General features: G+C 61.7%; 1 protein-coding gene across 1 annotated transcript; it reads right to left on the bottom strand.

The window, feature by feature from the left end:
• Positions 1–1,176: 1,176 nt before the first annotated feature.
• Positions 1,177–16,476, bottom strand: LOC309681491 (myosin-6; the record flags this gene model as incomplete). Its single annotated transcript, XM_082495375.1, has 38 exons — positions 1,177–1,197; positions 1,292–1,426; positions 1,761–1,856; positions 2,781–3,056; positions 3,155–3,280; positions 3,526–3,729; positions 3,812–4,120; positions 4,204–4,328; positions 4,409–4,574; positions 4,839–5,022; positions 5,329–5,525; positions 5,764–5,882; positions 5,974–6,100; positions 6,190–6,579; positions 7,064–7,154; positions 7,237–7,382; positions 7,484–7,660; positions 7,954–8,196; positions 8,295–8,423; positions 8,527–8,653; positions 8,748–8,884; positions 9,365–9,488; positions 9,591–9,708; positions 9,787–9,874; positions 9,987–10,060; positions 10,152–10,461; positions 10,607–10,777; positions 11,346–11,614; positions 11,713–11,851; positions 12,907–13,010; positions 13,178–13,276; positions 13,795–13,858; positions 13,986–14,078; positions 14,172–14,280; positions 14,397–14,424; positions 14,656–14,812; positions 15,440–15,583; positions 16,294–16,476. 38 exons carry the CDS (start codon positions 16,474–16,476, stop codon positions 1,177–1,179), a joined length of 5,799 nt encoding a protein of 1,932 aa, XP_082351501.1.
• Positions 16,477–17,895: the final 1,419 nt, after the last annotated feature.

Genomic DNA, 17,895 nt, shown 5'->3' with positions numbered 1-17,895 from the left:
TCTGGTATATCCCCATGGTCTTCCCTCAGTGTCCATCTTGGTATATTGTGTCCCCTCATGGTGTCCTCTCTCATGTCCCCATAGTGTCCCCTCCATGGTATTACCCAATAAGGTCCCCTCATTGTCCATCTTAGTATCTTTTGGTGTCCCCCCATGGTATCCCCTCCATGGTGTCGGTCCCCTTTGTGTCCACCTCAGCACCTTCTGTGTTCCCCCATGGTGTCCCCTTGGTGTCCATCTTGGCATCTCCTGGTGTCCCCCCATGGTGTCACCCCGTAGCGCCCCCTCAGCATCCACCTTGGCATCTCCTGGTGTCCCTATGGTCCTCTCTTGTGTCCCCATGGTTTCCCCCCCCAGGACCTCCTCCAGGCCCTCAGCAGGACCATCATCTTCCTCATGGTGACCCTGGTGGCCCTGGCCACCTCCCAGGACGCCTTGGCCGCCACCACCTTCATGAGTGTCCCACATCCCCCTGCCCACCACCACGCCCACCAGCCCCACTCTCACAGGCCACTCCCTCTTCCTGACCAAGCCCCGCCCCCTTTGGTCTTCTCCTCCCCAGACCTTCACCCTCATCCTCTCCTTCCTCTTCTCCTTCGACATCGTCATCACCTCCCACACCCAGGTGACCCGGGCGGTGGGGCAGGGTGGGTCCCCCGGGGGCAGGGCCGGGCAGATCCCCTCCTCCACCATCTTCTCCAACCCTTTTTCTCCTCTTTTTTTCTCTTCCAGATGAGGACACGGAGTCCACCTAACGGCAGCCGCCGCCCCAAAAAAGGTGTCCCATCATGCCCTGGTGCCCTGACCCACGGCCCCACCCCACAGCCCCACCCCACAGCCCCACCCCATAACCCCCATCCATTTTGGGCGCCATTTAAACCTCTTCCACCACTGATGTTGCTCTGTGGTCATGTTGGGGTGGGGTGGGGTGGGTGGGGAGACATTGTGTCACTCCTTGTGCATGCCCAGCTTCTCCCAGGCCTCGTTAATTAACTAACAACGCCTACATTGTTAGGCTCCGCCCCCACCCCCCATCTTGGATGGAGGGGGGGGGGGTTGGTGGAGTCATGCGGGGGGGTGGGATGGGTTGTTCTTCGTGGTGGTGGGTCACTCGTGGTGGGTCACTCGTGGTGGTGGGTCGTTCTTCATGGTGGTGGGTCCCTCATGGTGGTGGGATCACTCCTCATCGTGCAGCTTCTGGGGTGGGGTGGGAAAGAAGTTATGGGAAGGGGGCGGGGGGTGTCTGGGATGGGCCATGTGGCAGCCATGGGGCTGGGGGAGAAGGTCCCACCTTGGCTGTGACGTCGCGGCTCTTGGCCCGCAGTTTGTTGACCTGAGACTCGGCCATGTCCGCGCGTTCCTCTGCCTCCTCCAGCTCATGCTGTGCCTTCCGGAACTTGGCCAGATTGGTGTTGGCCTGTTCCTCCTGGGGGGGCACCCCATGGGGGTCTCAGTGGGGCTGCCCCATGGCTGGACGTCCATCCATATTGCCAGCCATCCATCTGTCCTTCTTACTGCTCCTTCTACCCCATTCCTCTTTCTCCTTCTCCTGTCCCACCATCCATCCCTCCTTCTCCCATCCAACCATCCATCCCTCCTTCTCCTCCTGTCCCACCATCCATCCCTCCTTCTCCTGTCCACCAACCGTCCCTCCTCCTTCTCCTGTCCCACCATCCATCCCTCCTTCTGTCCACCATCCATCCCTCCTCCTTCTCCTGTCCCACCATCCGTCCCTCCTCCTCCTCCCCTCCAGCACCCACCGCCTCCTCTGCCTGTCTCTTGTAGGCTTTGACTTTCATCTGCAGTTTGTCCACCAGCTCCTGCAGCCTCAGGAGGTTCTTCTTGTCCTCCTCCGCCTGTGGGGGCAGGGACAGGGCTGGGGATGGGTCCAGGGCAGGACCACCTCTCCTGACCCTGCCCTGGCCATGGTGCCCCCACCCAGAGCCCTCCTGGGCATGGCCTGGTGTAGGCTCAGCTCTGGTCCAGCTTCTCTATGGCCAGCAGGCTGATGTCCTGAGTCACCCATGTCCCGGGTCACCCATGTCCCTATGGCCACCAAGTCAATGTCTCAGGTCACCTATATCTCTATGGCCACCAGGTCTATATCTTGGGTCACCTGTGTCTCCATCTCCATGGCCACCAGTCCAGTGTCCTGGGTCAACCATGTCCCTACAGCCACCAGGTCAATGTCCTGGGTCAACCATGTCTCTACAGCCACGTGGTCAATGTCTGTGGTCACCTGTGTCCCTATGGCCACCAGGTCAATATTCTGTGTCAACCATGTCCCTATGGCCACCAACTCAATGTCCTGGGTCACCTGTATTTCCATGGCCACCAGGCCAATGTTCTGGGTCACCTGTGTCCCTACAGCTGCCAGGTCTATGCCTTGGGTCACTTGTGTCCCTATGGCCACCAGGTCCATGTCCTGAGTCAACCATGTCCCTACGGCCACCAGGCCAATGTCCCAGGTCACCTGTGTTCCTATGGCCACCAGGCCAATGTTCTGTTTCACCCATGTCTCCATGGCCACCAGGCCAATGTTCTTGGTCATCTGTGTCCCTATGACCACCAGGCCAATGTCCTGGGTCAACCATGTCTCCATGGCCACCAGGTCAATGTCCTGGGTCAACCATGTCCCTGTGCCCACCAGGCCAACAATGTTCTGTCTCCGAGGACTGAGTGGCAGCGGCTGATATTCGAGCTCCTCCCTGTCCCCATGGCCACTAGCCCCGGCCATGCAGTGGGGCTGGATGAAGGTGGCCGTGCCGCGGTGGCCCCACCTGGTAGCTGAGCTCCTTGACGCGCCGCTCGGCCTTGCGGAGGCCTTTGACGCTCTCGGCGTGGCGCTTCTGCTCAGCCTCCAGCTCATTCTCCAGCTCCCTCCCGCGGGCCTCCAGCTTCTGCAGCTGCTTCTTGCCCCCCTTGAGGGCCAACTGCTCAGCCTCGTCCAGCCGTAGCTGCAGGTCCTTAATAGTCTGCTCCATGTTCTTCTTCATCCGCTCCAGGTGGGCGCTGGTGTCCTGCTCCTTCTTCAGCTCCTCTGCCATCATGGCCGCCTGCCCAGGGAGAGAAGCCCAGGAGGAGGTCCGAGGCATGTCCTCCATCGCCTCCTGGCAGAAGATGTCCCAGATGTTGGTCCCACCCGGGCACTCACGTCGGTGATGGCCTTCTTGGCCTTCTCCTCGGCATTCCTGCACTCCTGGACAGCCTCTTCCACCTCTGTCTGCAGCTGGGAGATGTCACCTTCCATCTTCTTCTTCTGGTTGATGAGGCTGGTGTTCTGGAAGAGAGGACCACAGGGGTGACACAGGAGCCACGTCGTGGGGAGGTGGGGTGGTTTGGTGACTGGGTTGTCACCAGGAGGGGACACTGGCCCTGGTTTGGCAGCTCTTGGAGGAGGGTTTGGTCCAGCAGGTATCTCAGAAGCTTGGCAAAGGGGTTGATGAAGGACCCCATGGCCATGCCGTTCTCCAGGGGGACGTTCTAGGTGACACAAGGGTGTGGTCTTCACTGGGTTGTCCTCACCTGGGAGTGGAGGAGCTGCACCCTCTCGCTGGCCTCGATCAGCTCCTGCTCGGCCAACTTGCGCGCCCTCTCCGTCTGCTCCACCACCGCCCGCAGCTCCTCCAGCTCTGCCTGCAGCAGGTTGTTCCTCCTCTCCACGATGGCGATGTTCTCCTTCAGGTCCTCGTTGGCCCTCACCGCGTCGTCCAGCTGCAGTTGGGTGTCCTGGTGGGACAAATGGGACGGGTCTTGGCCAGCAGCTCCTCTCGGGGCTGGAAGGACCTCCTGAGAGGTGGCTGAGCCCCACCTTGAGGTGGCTCTGGGCTCCCTTTAGGTGGGACTGGGCCTCGGCCGCCAGGCGGTTGGCGTGGCCCAGCTGGATCTCCATCTCGTTGAGGTCGCCTTCCATCTTCTTCTTCAGCCTCAGGGCCTCATTGCGGCTGCGGGTCTCGGCGTCCAGCGAGGTCTGGAGCGAGTCCACCACCCGCAGGTGGTTGCGCTTGGCCTGCTCCATCTCCTCGGCCTTCTCAGCCAGCTTGCGCTCATAGTCCACCTTCACCTGGTTGAACTCCAGCTGGGCCCTCAAGATCTTCCCCTCCTCGTGCTCCAGAGAGGCCTTGAGGGAGACAGAGAAGACATTGAGGCCTCCAGAGGGAACCAGGAGAATGTGGGGAAATGTGGGGAGGTGGCTTGGCTCACCTCAGCCTCCTCCAGCGCAGCTTGGAGCTCCAGCTTCTCAGCGTCCAGCTGCTTCCGCACCTTCTCCAGCTCGTGGATGGTCTTGTGGCCGGCGCCCAGCTGCTCCGTGAGGTCCGAGATCTCCTCTGCATGGGGGAGACCCCTTCAGCCTAGGCAGGGGGCAGCGGAGAGTGGTGGGATAGGCAGGGGGCCACCGTGGGCTCACCTTGGAGGTTCTTGTTCTCCCTCTTTAAGGTCTCCAGGTGCTCCAGTGACTCCTCGTAGGCGTTTTTCAGCTTGAAGAGCTCAGTGCTGAGGGACCTGGCCTCCTTCTGCGACGCCTCCAGCTCTGTCTGCGACTCCTCGAACTTCTGCTTCCACTCGGCCAGGACCTATGGGGACACCACCGGGACCCTGGTCACCTGCTGCTGCCCCCATGAAGAACCTCCTCCTCCTCTACCTTCTCCTTCTCCTTCTCCTCCTCCTCTCCCCAACAATCTCCTGGTGGGGACTCAAAGCTCTGCTGAAACATGGCCCTGGACACTTGTCCACCTTTCTTCTGGCCTTCTTCTCCTGCCCATCTTTAGCGGGTACCATTGGTGGGACCCACATCTCTCTGCTCCCTTCTCCTCCCACCCTTCCTTGGTGCTCCCAACCTTGTCGAAGTTCCGCTGCTTCTTGTCCAGGGCAGCAGCCGCCGCGTTCGACCGCTCCAGGTCAGCCATGAGGTCCTCGATCTCGTTCTGCAGCCGGTGCTTGGTCTTCTCCAGGGAGGAGCACTTGGCATTGACGGCCTCCACCGCCTCCTCCGCCTCCTGCAGCCTCTGGGCCAATTTCTTCCTGCCAGACATGGGGGAGAAACCCACGTGTGACCCATCAGCCCGTGGAGACCCCACCGGTTGGTCACCCCCAAGATGAAGTTGTTTGCCAGATGACAGTGGGAGGGCTCATGAGGGTCACAGATGGTCTGGGTTACTCCACACAGTTTCTAGGTCCCCAAATTGGGCTCCAGATCTACCGAGCATGAAGAAGCCCCACTCCCCAGGTGGTGGCCACTTGAGGGATGAGGGGAGGTGGGGACTGGCGAGACGGAGCAGGTGCCACCACCCCCAGAAGAACCTCCAGGGCTTTGGGGAGCAGACTCACTTGGCCTCCTCCAGCTCCTCGGTGCGCTGGATGGCATCAGTCTCGTACTTGGTCCTCCACTGGGCAACCTCGGAGTTGGCCTTGGAGAGCAAGCGCTGGAGCTCAGCCTTGGCCTCTGTCTCCTCCTCATACTGCTCCCGCAGCAGGTCACAGTCGTGCCGGGCTGACTGGAGGGCGTGGGCCAGCGCATTCTTGGCCTGAGGGGGCAGGAGAAGAGGCGACCGTTGGCTCCACGGCACCCGCAGCCGTCCTGGGCTTCTCCAGCTGCGTAAGTGATGCTTTTCACCCCAACCCAACCAGACCTTCTGGAGACCCAGACCCTATGTTCCCCAGCCCAACCCAACCTTGCTCAGACCTTCTGGAGACCATTCAAACCTCCTCCAGACCAACCCAACCTTCCTTAGACCTTCTGGAGACCATCCCCATGGACCTCACCTTCATCTCCTCCTCCAGCTGCCTCTTGAGGTCTTCCATCTGCTGGGTGTAGGACTGCTTGCCCCTGGTGAGCTGGGAGATGAGGGCCTCCTTCTCCTCCAGCTGGCGGGACAGCTCTCCTGCACAGGCAGGGGGGAGCTTTAGGGGTGGAGGTGTGGGGCTGGGGGGTGGAGATATGTGGCAGGGGGCGCCAAGGGTCAGGGTTCCCACCGTTCTCGGTCTGGAGCTTGGCCCGCTGGGCGGTGGTGTCGTTGAGGACCCGTTGGGTCTCCTCCAGCTTGGCCCGGTGTTCAGCTGCCTGGTCCTCCATGGCGCGGGACACCTTCTCCATGGCCACCTGGGAGCAGAACGGCACACAGGGGAGGGCTGCAGCGGGTAGCTGCTGGCCACGGCGTGGAGGAGAGGTCCACCTGGGCCTCCTCCTACCTTGGCCTTGATCAGCTGCTCCACGTTGGAGCTGACATCGTCCAGCTCCAGCTTGAGCTCACTCTTCTCCTTCTCCAGCTTCTGCTTGACGCGCTGCAGGTTGTCGATCTGCTCGCTGAGCTCGGCCACGCTGTCGGCGTGCTTCTTGCGCAGTGCGGCGGCCGTGGCCTCGTGCTGCAGCGTGGCCTCCTCCAGGTCCCGCCGCATCTTCTGGAACTCCGCCTCCCGCTTCTTGTTGAGCTCCAGCTGCACCGAGGTGGCACCGCCCGCCTCCTCCAGCCGCTCGCTGATCTCCTCCAGCTCCCGCGACAGCTCCGACCGCAGCTTCTCCACCTTGGCCCTGCCCGTCCGCTCCGCCTCCAGCTCCTCCTCCAGCTCCTCGATCCGCGCCTGGGCCCGGGCACAGGGACAGGGACAGGGACACCCTCAGTTACTCAGCTGCTCAACCCAGCACAACCAGCTGGAGACTCTTCAACCCAACTCAAGTCAACCCATCCACTTGGAGACTCTTCAACTACACCAAGTGGAGGCTCTTCAACCCAACTCAAGTCAACCCGACTCATTGGAGACACTTCAACTCAACCCAGCCCACCCAGCTGGAGACTGTTTCATCCAACCCAACCAGCTGGAGACTCTTCAACTCAAGTCAACTCAACCCAATCAACTGGAGATGGAGACTCTTGATCTCAAGCCAACTGGCTGGAGACTTTTCAACTCCAGTCAAGTCACCCCAACTCACCAGAGGTTCTCTAACCCAATCCAACTCAATGGAGACTCTGTAACCCAACCTAACTCACTGGAGACTCTCTAACCCAACCCAACCGGCTGGAGGTTCTTCAGCCCAGACCATATAGATGGAGCGCCCACCCCTCACCTGCAGCTCCTTCAGCTTCTTCTGGAGCTGCAGGGCCAGCGCCTGCTCGTCCTCCATCTTGCTGTTCTGCTGGTGGATCTCAAAATCTTTCCTGCAGAGGACGGTGGAGAGGGCTGAGGTCCCCCTCTGCACCCCTTGCCTGGGTGGGACCGGGGAGGGGGTTCCCGCCTCACTTCTTTAGCTTCTCCTCCAGCTGCTGCTTGTCATTCTCCAGGTCCATGATGTTCTCCTGGGTCAGCTTCAAGTCACCTTCCAGCTTCCTCTTGGCCCGTTCCAGGTCCATCCGGATCTTCTTCTCCTGCTCCAGGGAGCCTTCGAGCTGCGTGCAAACACAGAAACGGGAAGAAACCTCAGGTTTTCATCGTCTCTGTCCCAGGGAGCTCCTCGGCAGTGCCCGTGGTGGCACCGGCCCACACTCACGTCGTCTGCCTGCTGTTCCAGCTTCACTTTGGCCTTGGTCAAGGTGTTGACCTTGTCTTCCTCGGCCTGCAGGTCATCCAGTGCTTGCTGGTGAGCTTCCTGCAGGGCCTTCTTCTCCTTCGTCAGCTTGGCGATGGTCTCGTCCAGCCCGGCCATCTCCTCTGTCAGGTTCTTGACCTGTGGGAGGAGAAATGTCAGGCCTGAAGGGCCAGAGGTGGAGCAGAGCTGGGGGAGGTTCCTGGTGGCTTTGGCCGATGAGGCCACTTGGATGCAGGAGAACCCAAAGGGCCTTGGGGTCATCTTGATGTAGCCCAACACAAGTGGTTTGGGTTCCTTTGACCCAACCCAACCAGCCCTGGGGCTCGTCAGCCCATCCCAACCAGCTGTGGGGCTCCTCAGAACCTGTTCACGTTGGCTTGAGTCACATCACGTCACCTCCGCTTGGGGGTGGAGACCACTCCCCCCCTCACCTTGTTCTCTGTGGCGTGTTTCTCCTTCTCCACCTTGGCCAGAGTCAGCTCCAGGTCGTCGATGTCCTTCTTCAGTTCTGAGCACTCATCCTCCAGCTTCCTCTTCTTGGCCGTCAGCTCAGCATTCATCTCCTCCTCGTCCTCCAGCCGCTCCGTCAGCTCCTTCACCTTGGCCTCCAGCTGGATCTTGTTCTTGATCAGCTGGTCGCACCGCTCCTCAGCATCAGTGAGGTTGTCCTGCTCCTGTGTTGGGGTGGGGGGTGAAGCGCAGTGACCATGGGGTGGGCTAGGGGGTGGTGGTCACACCCCATGAGGTGGTTTTGGGGGGAGACCTCACTCACCGCCTGCACTTGGAGCTGAAGGTCGTTCTTCTCCTGCAGCAGCGACACCATCTTCTCCTCCAGCTCCTTCCGCCGTGCCTCTGACTTCTCCAGGGCCTCCTTCAGCCGCCCGTACTCCTCCTTCATGTTCTGCAGGAGGCACCGAGGTCCTCTGTAGGTCTCACCTCTTCCTCCAGCTCCCCACAGACCCCTCCAGCTCTCCACCCACCCACCCTCTCCTGTCCTTCCCTACCTGCATCTCCTTCTCCGTCTCGGCACTCTTCAGCAAGGGCTTGATCTTGAAGTAGAGCTTCATCCAAGGCCAGTTCTTCACCCCCATGAAGGCCCGGATGTTCCACTGGATCACCAAGAGCGCGTCCCTGCGGGGGGAGGCGCACATGCAGGTGCCACCACACCGGGGACCCGCTGAAGGTCCTGCCCTGAGGAGAAGGACCCACCCCACCACCATCTCACCGGCGCTCTAGGATCTTCTTGAACTCGATGCGCATGAGCTGCCCCCGGGCCTGGGCCTGGATGCGGGTGATGATGCGGGAGAGGCGCTCGTCCCGCATCTCCTCCAGCAGCCCCAGCAGCCCCGCCTTGAAGAAGACCTGGGGGAAGAAGGAGATGGGGGAGGAGGAGGTGGGTGGGGGAGAAAACGGGTGGGTTGGGGAGGGTCGGTGGAGGGATGGATGGAGTTATGGGTGGGGGGAAGGACGGGCAGGGCTGTAGGTGGGCAGGTGGACACCAGGGTGGTGGGACCATGGGACAGGACATGACCTCACCGTGGTGTGCCCAAACTTTTTGTGGTGGGGGAGCAGATGGGTTGGTGGATGGATGGAGCTCTAATTGGGCAGGTGGACACGTGGATGGTGGGACCATGAGGTCCACAAGACCTCATGGGTGGGTGGTGGAGACCACGTGCCCCACCTTGTTGTGCCCAAACTTCTTGTGGTGTGTGGGCAGATGGGTTGGTGGGTGATGGAGGGATGGGTGGTGCTCTGGAGGGGCAGGTGGACACCTGGATGGTGGGACCAGAAGGTGTTGTGACCTCGTGGGTGGTGGGCCCATGGGAGAGGACATGCCCTCACCTTGGTGTGCCCGAACTTGTACTGGCTGTGGTCGATGTCAAGGGACCCCAGGAGCTTCTCGGCGCCTTTGCGGCTGTCGATGAACTGTCCCTCGGGGATGGCCGTGGGGTTCAGGATGCGGTACCTGGTGGCCAGGGAGGACGCTCAGGCCCGCCAGGGTTGTCCACCCCCCTGCCCCACCCTACCCCGCCCTACCCCACCCGGGCCCACCCTCCATCTCTCCTACCGTTGGCGGAAGTCCCCATAGAGGATGCGGTTGGGGAAGCCCTTGCGGCAGATGCGGATGCCCTCCAGCACCCCGTTGCAGCGGAGCTGGTGCATCACCAGGGAGTTGTCCATCACACCTGGTGAGTGGGGTGGAGTGGGGTGGGGTCAGCCACCAGCCACACCCACCCCCATCCCTGACCCCACCCTCTTCTCACCTGGCTCCTTCCGCTCGTTAGGGATGAGGCAGCGGACAAAGTGGGGGTGGGTGGTCTTGAGGTTGGCCATCAGCTTGTTGAGGTTCTCCTGGGGAGGATGGGGGAAGGAAGAGGTTGACCAATGGGCTGGTGGAGGAGGAGCTGGGGGGGTGGAGGGGATGGTTGTCCTCCCTCTGCCCCACAGTGGGTGGGTCCCTTACCCGGTGCAGGGCGGAGACAGTCTGGAAGGAGGAACCTTTCTTCTTGGCACCTTTGCCCTTCCCTCCATCACCACCTGAGGGACAGAGGGGTGGGGTGAGGCAGGAAAGGAGGAGACCCCATTGCACAACTGTCTTCTCCATCCCCCCAGCCGTCCGTCCACCCACCGGCATCAGCCCCAGCGTAGTTGGAGAAAAGGTTGGCCAAGAGCTTGAGGGCCGACTTCTGGTAGAGCCCCACCACTGTCTCATTGAGGGGGTCCTTGTTCTTCTCCAGCCACCCGATGATGTTGTAGTCCACCGTGCCGGCATAGTGGACAAGGGAGAAGTGGGCCTCCGTCTTCCCCTTGACGTTGCGCGGCTTTCCAAAGTTGGCTGACTTGCCCAGGTGGTTGTCGTAGAGTTTGGCCTTGAAGGTCATGTCCGAGGCCTTGGGGAACATGCACTCCTCCTCCAGGATGGACATGATCCCCATAGGCTGGGGAGGAGAAGACCTTGTTGGCCGTGGTGGCCACCAACCTCGAGCCAACTGGCCACCCTTGGGGTGCCTGGAGAGCTCCAACTGGCAGGAGTTTCTCTGGGAGCCCCCTGGGGCCCCCAGGAAGCCCCGGGAGAAGTGGTACCTTCTCGATGAGGTCGATGCAGGCCTGGAGGTCCATGCCAAAGTCAATGAACTCCCACTCGATCCCCTCCTTCTTGTACTCCTCCTGCTCCAGCACGAACATATGGTGGTTGAAGAACTGCTGCAGCTTCTCGTTGGTGAAGTTGATGCAGAGCTGCTCGAAGCTGTTGAACTGGGGGAGGAAGAGGGAGACATTCAACAGCGTGAATGTAATGACCAATGGGATCAACGGGGTCAACTGAACATCTAATGGGGTCAATGTAACAGTCAATGGGATCAATGGGGTCAACTCATCACCCAATGGGGTCAACACAATGCTCAATGTGATGAGGAAGGTCAACAGGTCGCCCAGTGGGGTCATCTGAATGGCCAATGGGATCAACAGGGTCAACTGAACATCCAATGGGGTCAACTCAACACCCAATGGGATCAACAGGGCCAAGCTGAGACCCAATGAGGTAAATGTAACATCCAATGGGATCAATGGAGTCAACTCAACACCCAACAGGGTCAACCCAATGCCCAATGGGATTGTCATGGTCAACCTGAGACCCACCGGGGCCAACCCAATGCCCAATCAGGTCAACATGGTCCACTCAACACCCACCAGTGTCACCGCAAGGCCCAGCAAAGCCACGTTCCCACCAAAGCTATGGGTGAAGCTGAAGGAGCTGTGTCACCCCCAGCTGCACCACCCCAAGCCCCGGGAGAAGCACGGCCACCGCCCCCCCGGGCCTCACGTCAAAGATCTCGAAGCCGGCGATGTCCAAGACGCCGATGAAGTACTGCCGGGGCTGCTTGGTCTCCAGCGAGTTGTTGATCCTCACCACCATCCAGTTGAACATCTTCTCGTAGACGGCCTTGGCCAGGGCCCCGATGGAGTAGTTCACCTGCTGCACGTTCTGCCCTTTGGTGACGTACTCATTGCCCACCTTCACCCGGGGGTGGCACAGCCCCTTGAGAAGGTCGGCCGAGTTCAGCCCCATCAGGTAGGCCGACTTGTCGGCATCTGCAGACCGCAGAGGAGAAGGAGACGACCCATGGTCAGGTCCGGCTCAGTGACCCCCAAACCTGTGTCCTCCCACCCCACCCCACCCCTGGCCCCACCTTCGGTGCCGTCAGGCTCCGCCTGCTCCTCCCGCTGTTTCTGCTTGAACTTCATGTTGCCAAAGTGCATGATGGCACCCGTCAGCTTGTAGACGCCGGCCTTCTCCTCGGCGGTGAAGCCCAGGACGTCGAAGGCACTCTGGGGGTGGGATTTGGAGGGCAATCGCAGAGGACTGGGCCACCCCCACCGCTGGGCTGAGGTCCCTCTGCCCTTCCTGCTCCTGACCCCGTCTGGCCAGCCTTGCACCCGGCCACCCATGGACTCAGCCATCCATCCATCCATCCATGGATCCATCCATCCTTCTGTGGATCCATCCTTCTGTGGATCCATCCAACCATCCATGGATCCATGGATCCATCCGTCCATCCTTCTGAGGATCCATCCATCCCTGGCCTCACCCATCCAGCCATGGATTTGTCTGTCTATCCCAGCACTCATCCGTCCATGGATTCATCCATCCGTCCATCCATCCACGCACTCATCCATCCACCTGAGGACTCATCCATTCATAGATTCATCCATCCATCCATCCATGGACTTATCCATCCATGGATTTGTCCATCCGTCCATCCATTTGAGGACTCATCTGTCCATGGATCCATCCATCCATCCATCTACCTGAGGACTCCATCCATCTGTCTGTCCATCTCAGGACTCATCCATCCATGGACTTGTCCATCCATCTGAGGACTCATCCATCTCTCCATCCATCCGTCCGTCCTTCTGAGGATCCATCCATCCATCCACGGACTCATCCATCCATTTGAGGACCTGTCTATTCATGGATGTCTTTCCGTCCATGGATTTGTCTGTCCATCCATTTGAGGACACTCATCTATCCATGGACTCATCCACCATCTGAGGACTCATCTAGCCATGGATTCATCCATCTGTCCTTCTGAGGATCCATCCACCTGTGGACTCATCCAGCCATCTGAGGACTTGTCCATCTGTCCATCCATTTGTCCATCCATCCATCCATCTGTACATCCTTCTGAGGACTCTCATCCATCCATGGAGTCATCCATCCATTTGAGGACTTGACTCATCCATCCACAGACTCATCCATCCACCTGAGGAGACTCATCCACCCACCCATGGAATCACCCATCTCCCTGAGGACCCGCCTGTCCATCTCCACCTCCCCGCCCCTCCCCCCGTCCCTTCCCCCCTCCCCCCAGCCCAGCACCTACGTCAGTGGCCAGCAGCTCCTGCGCATCATCGATGGAGGCCACGGTCACCTCCCCCTGGGAGATGTAGCTGTAGTCGTAGGGGTTGGTGGTGACCAGAAGCATCTCTGCTCCGCAGGACAGGGATGGGGACAGAGACGGAGACTGAGCACCCCCCACGGCCAAATGCCCCCGAGGTCTCCTCGGGCCCCCCGAGGGGGAGCGGCCCAGCGGGGGAAGGAGAAGACCCAATGCCTGGTGGTGGCATCACCCCCCCTCCCCCCACCCTGCTCACCCAACAGCTCCGGCTTCTTGTTGGAGAGGATCTGGTAGAAGATATGGTAGTTCCTCTCAGCCTTCAGCTGGAAGATGACGCGGGACTTCTCCAGGAGGTCTGCAGTGGGGGTGGAGAGAAGGTTGGGGGTCGGGTTGGGGGTCGGAGGTGGGGGGAGAGGTGGGGAGGTGGATTGTGGGATGAGGAGATGGATGGAGACATGAGGAGATACGTGGTGGGATGGATGGAGAGATGGATGAGGAGAGGGATGGAGACATGAGGAGACAGAGTGATAAGGAGATGGGTGGATGGAGAGATGGATGGAGACATGAAGAGATGGATGGTGGGATGAGGAGATGGATGGAGACATGAGGAGATGGAGGTGGAGGGTCAGATGGACAGTGGGATGAGGACATGGAAGGATGAGGAGATGGAGAGATAGACGGAGACATGAGGAGATGGAGGTGGAGGGTCAGATGGACAGTGGGCTGAGGAGATGGATGATGGATGGGTGGATGGTGGGATGAGGGAATGGACAGATGGATGGAGGGAGAGACAGAGAGGTGGTGGGGCAGGAGGTGGGTGGACAGAGGGGTGGATGATGGGGCGTCCCCTCCCGGAGCCCCCGACCCACTCACAGGTCTCGATGTCGGCCGACGCCAACTTCCCGGTGGCCCCGAAGTGGATCCGGATGAACTTCCCCTGAGAGAGCAGCAGTGGGAGGTGGGGGTGGAGATGGCCACCGCCCCCCAGAAGGTCCCACCCCATTGACCCCGCCCTGTGACCCCACCCCATGACCCCACCCCGCGGCCCCGCCCTTCCCACTCACGAATCGGGAGGAGTTGTCATTGCGGACGGTCTTGGCGTTGCCGAAGGCCTCCAAGGCGGGGTTGGCCTGGATGATTTGGTCCTCCAGGGTGCCCTGGGGGGGTGGGACGGTGGAGAAGGGGGTGTGGACACCACAAGGTGGGGGGAGGGAGGTCACTGCTGGGGAGGGTGTGGCCTGAGGACCCACCTTGCTGCTATTGGCTGCCTCCTTCTTGCGGTCGCCGATGGCAGCAATGCTGGCGAAGTATTGGATGACCCTCTTGGTGTTAACCGTCTTCCCCGCCCCGGATTCTCCGCTGGGGACGGTGGGGTGGGGTGGGGGGACAGAGAAGAGATGGTGGAGAACATCACGGCGGCTTCTGCGGCGCAGCCCCACGTGCTGGGGCGGGGCCCAGGGGGGGCGGGGACTTACGTGATGAGGATGGACTGGTTCTCTCGGTCTGGCAGGAGAAGAGAGGGAGCAGGTGGGACCATGATAGGGGAGATGTGTGGGTCATGGTTGGGGTTCTCCACCCTCCCAGGTGAGGACAATGTGAGGTGGGACCAAGGTAGGGGAGATGTCTGGGGTCTTGGCTGGGGTTCCACCCTCCCAGGTGAGGTCCAGGTTGAGGTCAGGACCCATTTTTTGGGGTGGGGTCTTCTAGTTTGGGGTCCCCACGGGAGGTCCTCACCCGTCAGCATGTTCTGGTAGGCGTTGTCGGAGACGGAGAAGATGTGGGGTGGAGCTTCACTCCGCTTCTTGCCCCGGTAGGCGGCCACCACCTCGGCGTCGTAGACGGGCAACCACTTGTAGGGGTTGACGGTCACGCAGAAGAGCCCCGAGTAGGTCTGGAGGAGGGACAGGTGGGTCAGGGCCACCGGGTGCCACCCCAGCAGGAGGGGACAACCCAGGTGTGGGGTGGCCCAAGGGGGCTGGAGGTGGGGCGACCTGGTTTTCGGTGGCCTGAGGGGGCTGGAGGTAGGACATCCTGGGTCTGGGTGGCCCCAGGGGTTCCAGGGATGGGACGTCTTGCGTGTGGGTGGCCCAAGGGGGGGGCTGGAGAAGGGCCACCAGGTTCTAGGTGGCCCCAAAGGGTCTGGGGATGGGACATCTTGGGTCCAGATGGCCCCAAGGGGTCCAGGGATGGGACCTCTTGGGTGTGGGTGGCCCAAGGGGGGGCTGGAGAAGGGACATCTTAGGTCTTGGTGGCCCCATGTGGTCCAAGGATAGAACCTCTTGGGTGTGGGTGGCCCCCAGTGGGGCTGGAGAAGGGCCACCAGGTTTGTGGTGGCCCTGAAGCCCCTGGAGAACCTGCGGTGGGTTCTGGTGCCCCATAGGCCCCACGGAAGGAGCAGTGGGATCCAGGCGTTGGCCCAGAGCCGGTGGGACAGGTCAGCAGGTTCCTCCCCCCCATAGGCTATGGAGAAGGCCCCGCCCAGCGGCTGGCTACCCCAGGGGCTCATGGGAAGGCTCACGTAGATGAGCCAGGAGGCGTAGCGCTCCTTGAGGTTGTAGAGGACGGCGGGCTCGTGCAGGAAGGTCAGCATGGCCATGTCCTCGATCTTGTCGAACTTGGGGGGGTTCTGCTGGTGGACATCATCCTCCTTCACCGTCACCGTCTGGGGGAGGGCGGACACACAGGACGTGTTGGAGGGCGCCCCATGGCCTGGGGGGGGCGCCCCGTGGGTTATGGGGGTCTCCCAAGGGTTGGAGGGTCTGCCATGGGTTGGGCGTTCCTCCATGGGTTGAGAGTCTTCCATGCGTTGGGGGGTCTTCCATGGGTTGGGGGTCTCCCAAGAGTTGGGGGGGTCTGCCATGGGTTGGGGGTTCTCCCAAGGGTTGGGAGGTGTCCTCATGATTTGATGGGTCTCCCATGGGTTGTTGGGTCTCCCAAGGGTTGGGGGGGTTCTCCAATGGGTTGAGGGTCTCCCATGGGTTGGGGGGTGTCCTCCTGGGTCAGGGGAGTCTCCCATGGGATGGGGGTTCTCCAATGGGTTGAGGATCTTCCATGGGTCGAGGGTTCTCCCATGAGTTGGGGGTCTCCAGTGGGTTGAGGGTCTCCCAAGGGTTGGGGGGAGGCGCCCCCTATGGACCTTCTCCCCTCCTCCATCACCCCCCTCCCACCCCCAAACCTTCAACCCAACCCTTCCCCCTCCCACCCCTCCCCCCACCCCTCCCCCCTCCCCCACCGACCATTTGCCCCCCACCCCCTCCTCTCCCCCATCCCCCATTGACCCCTCCCACCCCTTCTCCCCCACCCCATTGACCTCTCCCATTGACCCCTCCCCCACCCCACCCCCTCGGCCCCTCCCCCCTGCCCCTCCCCCACCTCCCCCAGCTCCGTGCTGACGGTGGCCTCCCCGTGGCTCCGCCCCATCAGCCGCCCCCGCACGTACTCCAGGTGGGGGTGGGGCACGAAGCACTCGCTGCGGGGGTCGAAGGGGCGGGGCTGCGCCTCCGCCTGCCGCAGGAAGGGGGCGGCTGCCCCCAGCTCCGCCAGCGCCCCCGCCATGGCCGCCTGCCCCACGGGGAGAGACGCTCAGCCCCACAGCCGCCCCACGGCCACCTCATGGCCGCCCCACCAGCCTACAGCCACCCCACGGCTGCCCCATGGCCACCCAATGGCCGCCCCATGGCCACCCCATGGGCACTCCGTGGCCACCCAGCCTCCCTACAGCCACCCCACAGATGCCCCATGGCCACCCCATGGCCACCCAACCGCCCCATGGCCACCCCATGGGCACTCAATGGTCGCCCCATCCCCCTACAGCCACCCCATAGCCACCCAACCACCCTACAGCCACCCAATGCCCACCCCATGGCTGCCCAACCACCCCATGGCCACCCCATGGCCACCCCACCACCCTACAGGCACCCCATGGCCGCCCCATGGCTGCCCAATGGCCCCATAGACATCCCAAGGCCACCCCCAGGCCCCTATGTCCCACCCAGAGACCCCCTATAGCCACGGACAGGCCCCTATGGCCACCCACGGCCCCACGTACAGACCCCCTATAGCCATGGATGGGCCCCATAGCACTGCAGGGACCCCCTATAGCTCAGCCCCCTATATCCATTCCCAGCCCCCTACAGGGATGTGGGGCCACCTGTAGCCCAGCCCAGCCCCCTTTAGCACCCCACCCACACCCCCCGAAGCACCCAGCCCCACAGCTGCCCCACGGCGCCACCCTCACCTGAGATCTGTGGGTCTGAGCGGTGCGATGGAGGGAACTGCAGGGCGCGGGGAGGTGAGGGGCTGCGCCCCATAGACACCCCGTGTGCCCCATAGACCCTCTGTGTGCTCCGTAGACCCCCCGTGCTCCACAGATCCACACACCCCCCATAGATCCCCTGTGTACCCCATAGATCCCCCTGCACCCCATAGACCTCCTGTGTCCCACAGACCCCCCTGTGCCCCATAGATCTTCCCTGCGCCCCACAGACCCCCTCCCAGGCCCCATAAATCCCCTGTGTGCCCCATAGACCCCCTCTGCCCTCTAGACCCCCTGCACCCCATACACCACCCCACACCCCATAGATCCCCTGTGTGCCCCATATCCCCCCCCGGTTGCCCCATAGCACCCCTGTGCTCCATAGATCCCCCTGTGCCCCATAGCCACCCCCGTGCCCCATAGATACCCCCCACCCCATAGATGCCCCCACACCCCATAGATCCCCTGTGTGCCCCATAGACCCCCCCACCGCCCATAGATCCCCCTGTGTGCCCCATAGATCCCCTGTGTGCCCCATAGACCCCCATGTGCCCCATAACCCCCACGGGTGCCCCAGAGAACCCACTGTGCCCCATAGATCCCCCCACACCCCATAGATGCCCCCACACCCCATAGATCCCCTGTGTGCCCCATAGACCCCACCACCACCCATAGATCCCCCTGTGTGCCCCATAGACCCCCATGTGCCCCATAACCCC

Source organism: Vanellus vanellus (genome assembly GCF_965231255.1).
Source record: "Vanellus vanellus genome assembly, chromosome: 25".
NCBI classification, from domain to species: domain Eukaryota; kingdom Metazoa; phylum Chordata; class Aves; order Charadriiformes; family Charadriidae; genus Vanellus; species Vanellus vanellus.
This window is presented reverse-complemented; position numbering and strand designations above follow the sequence as displayed.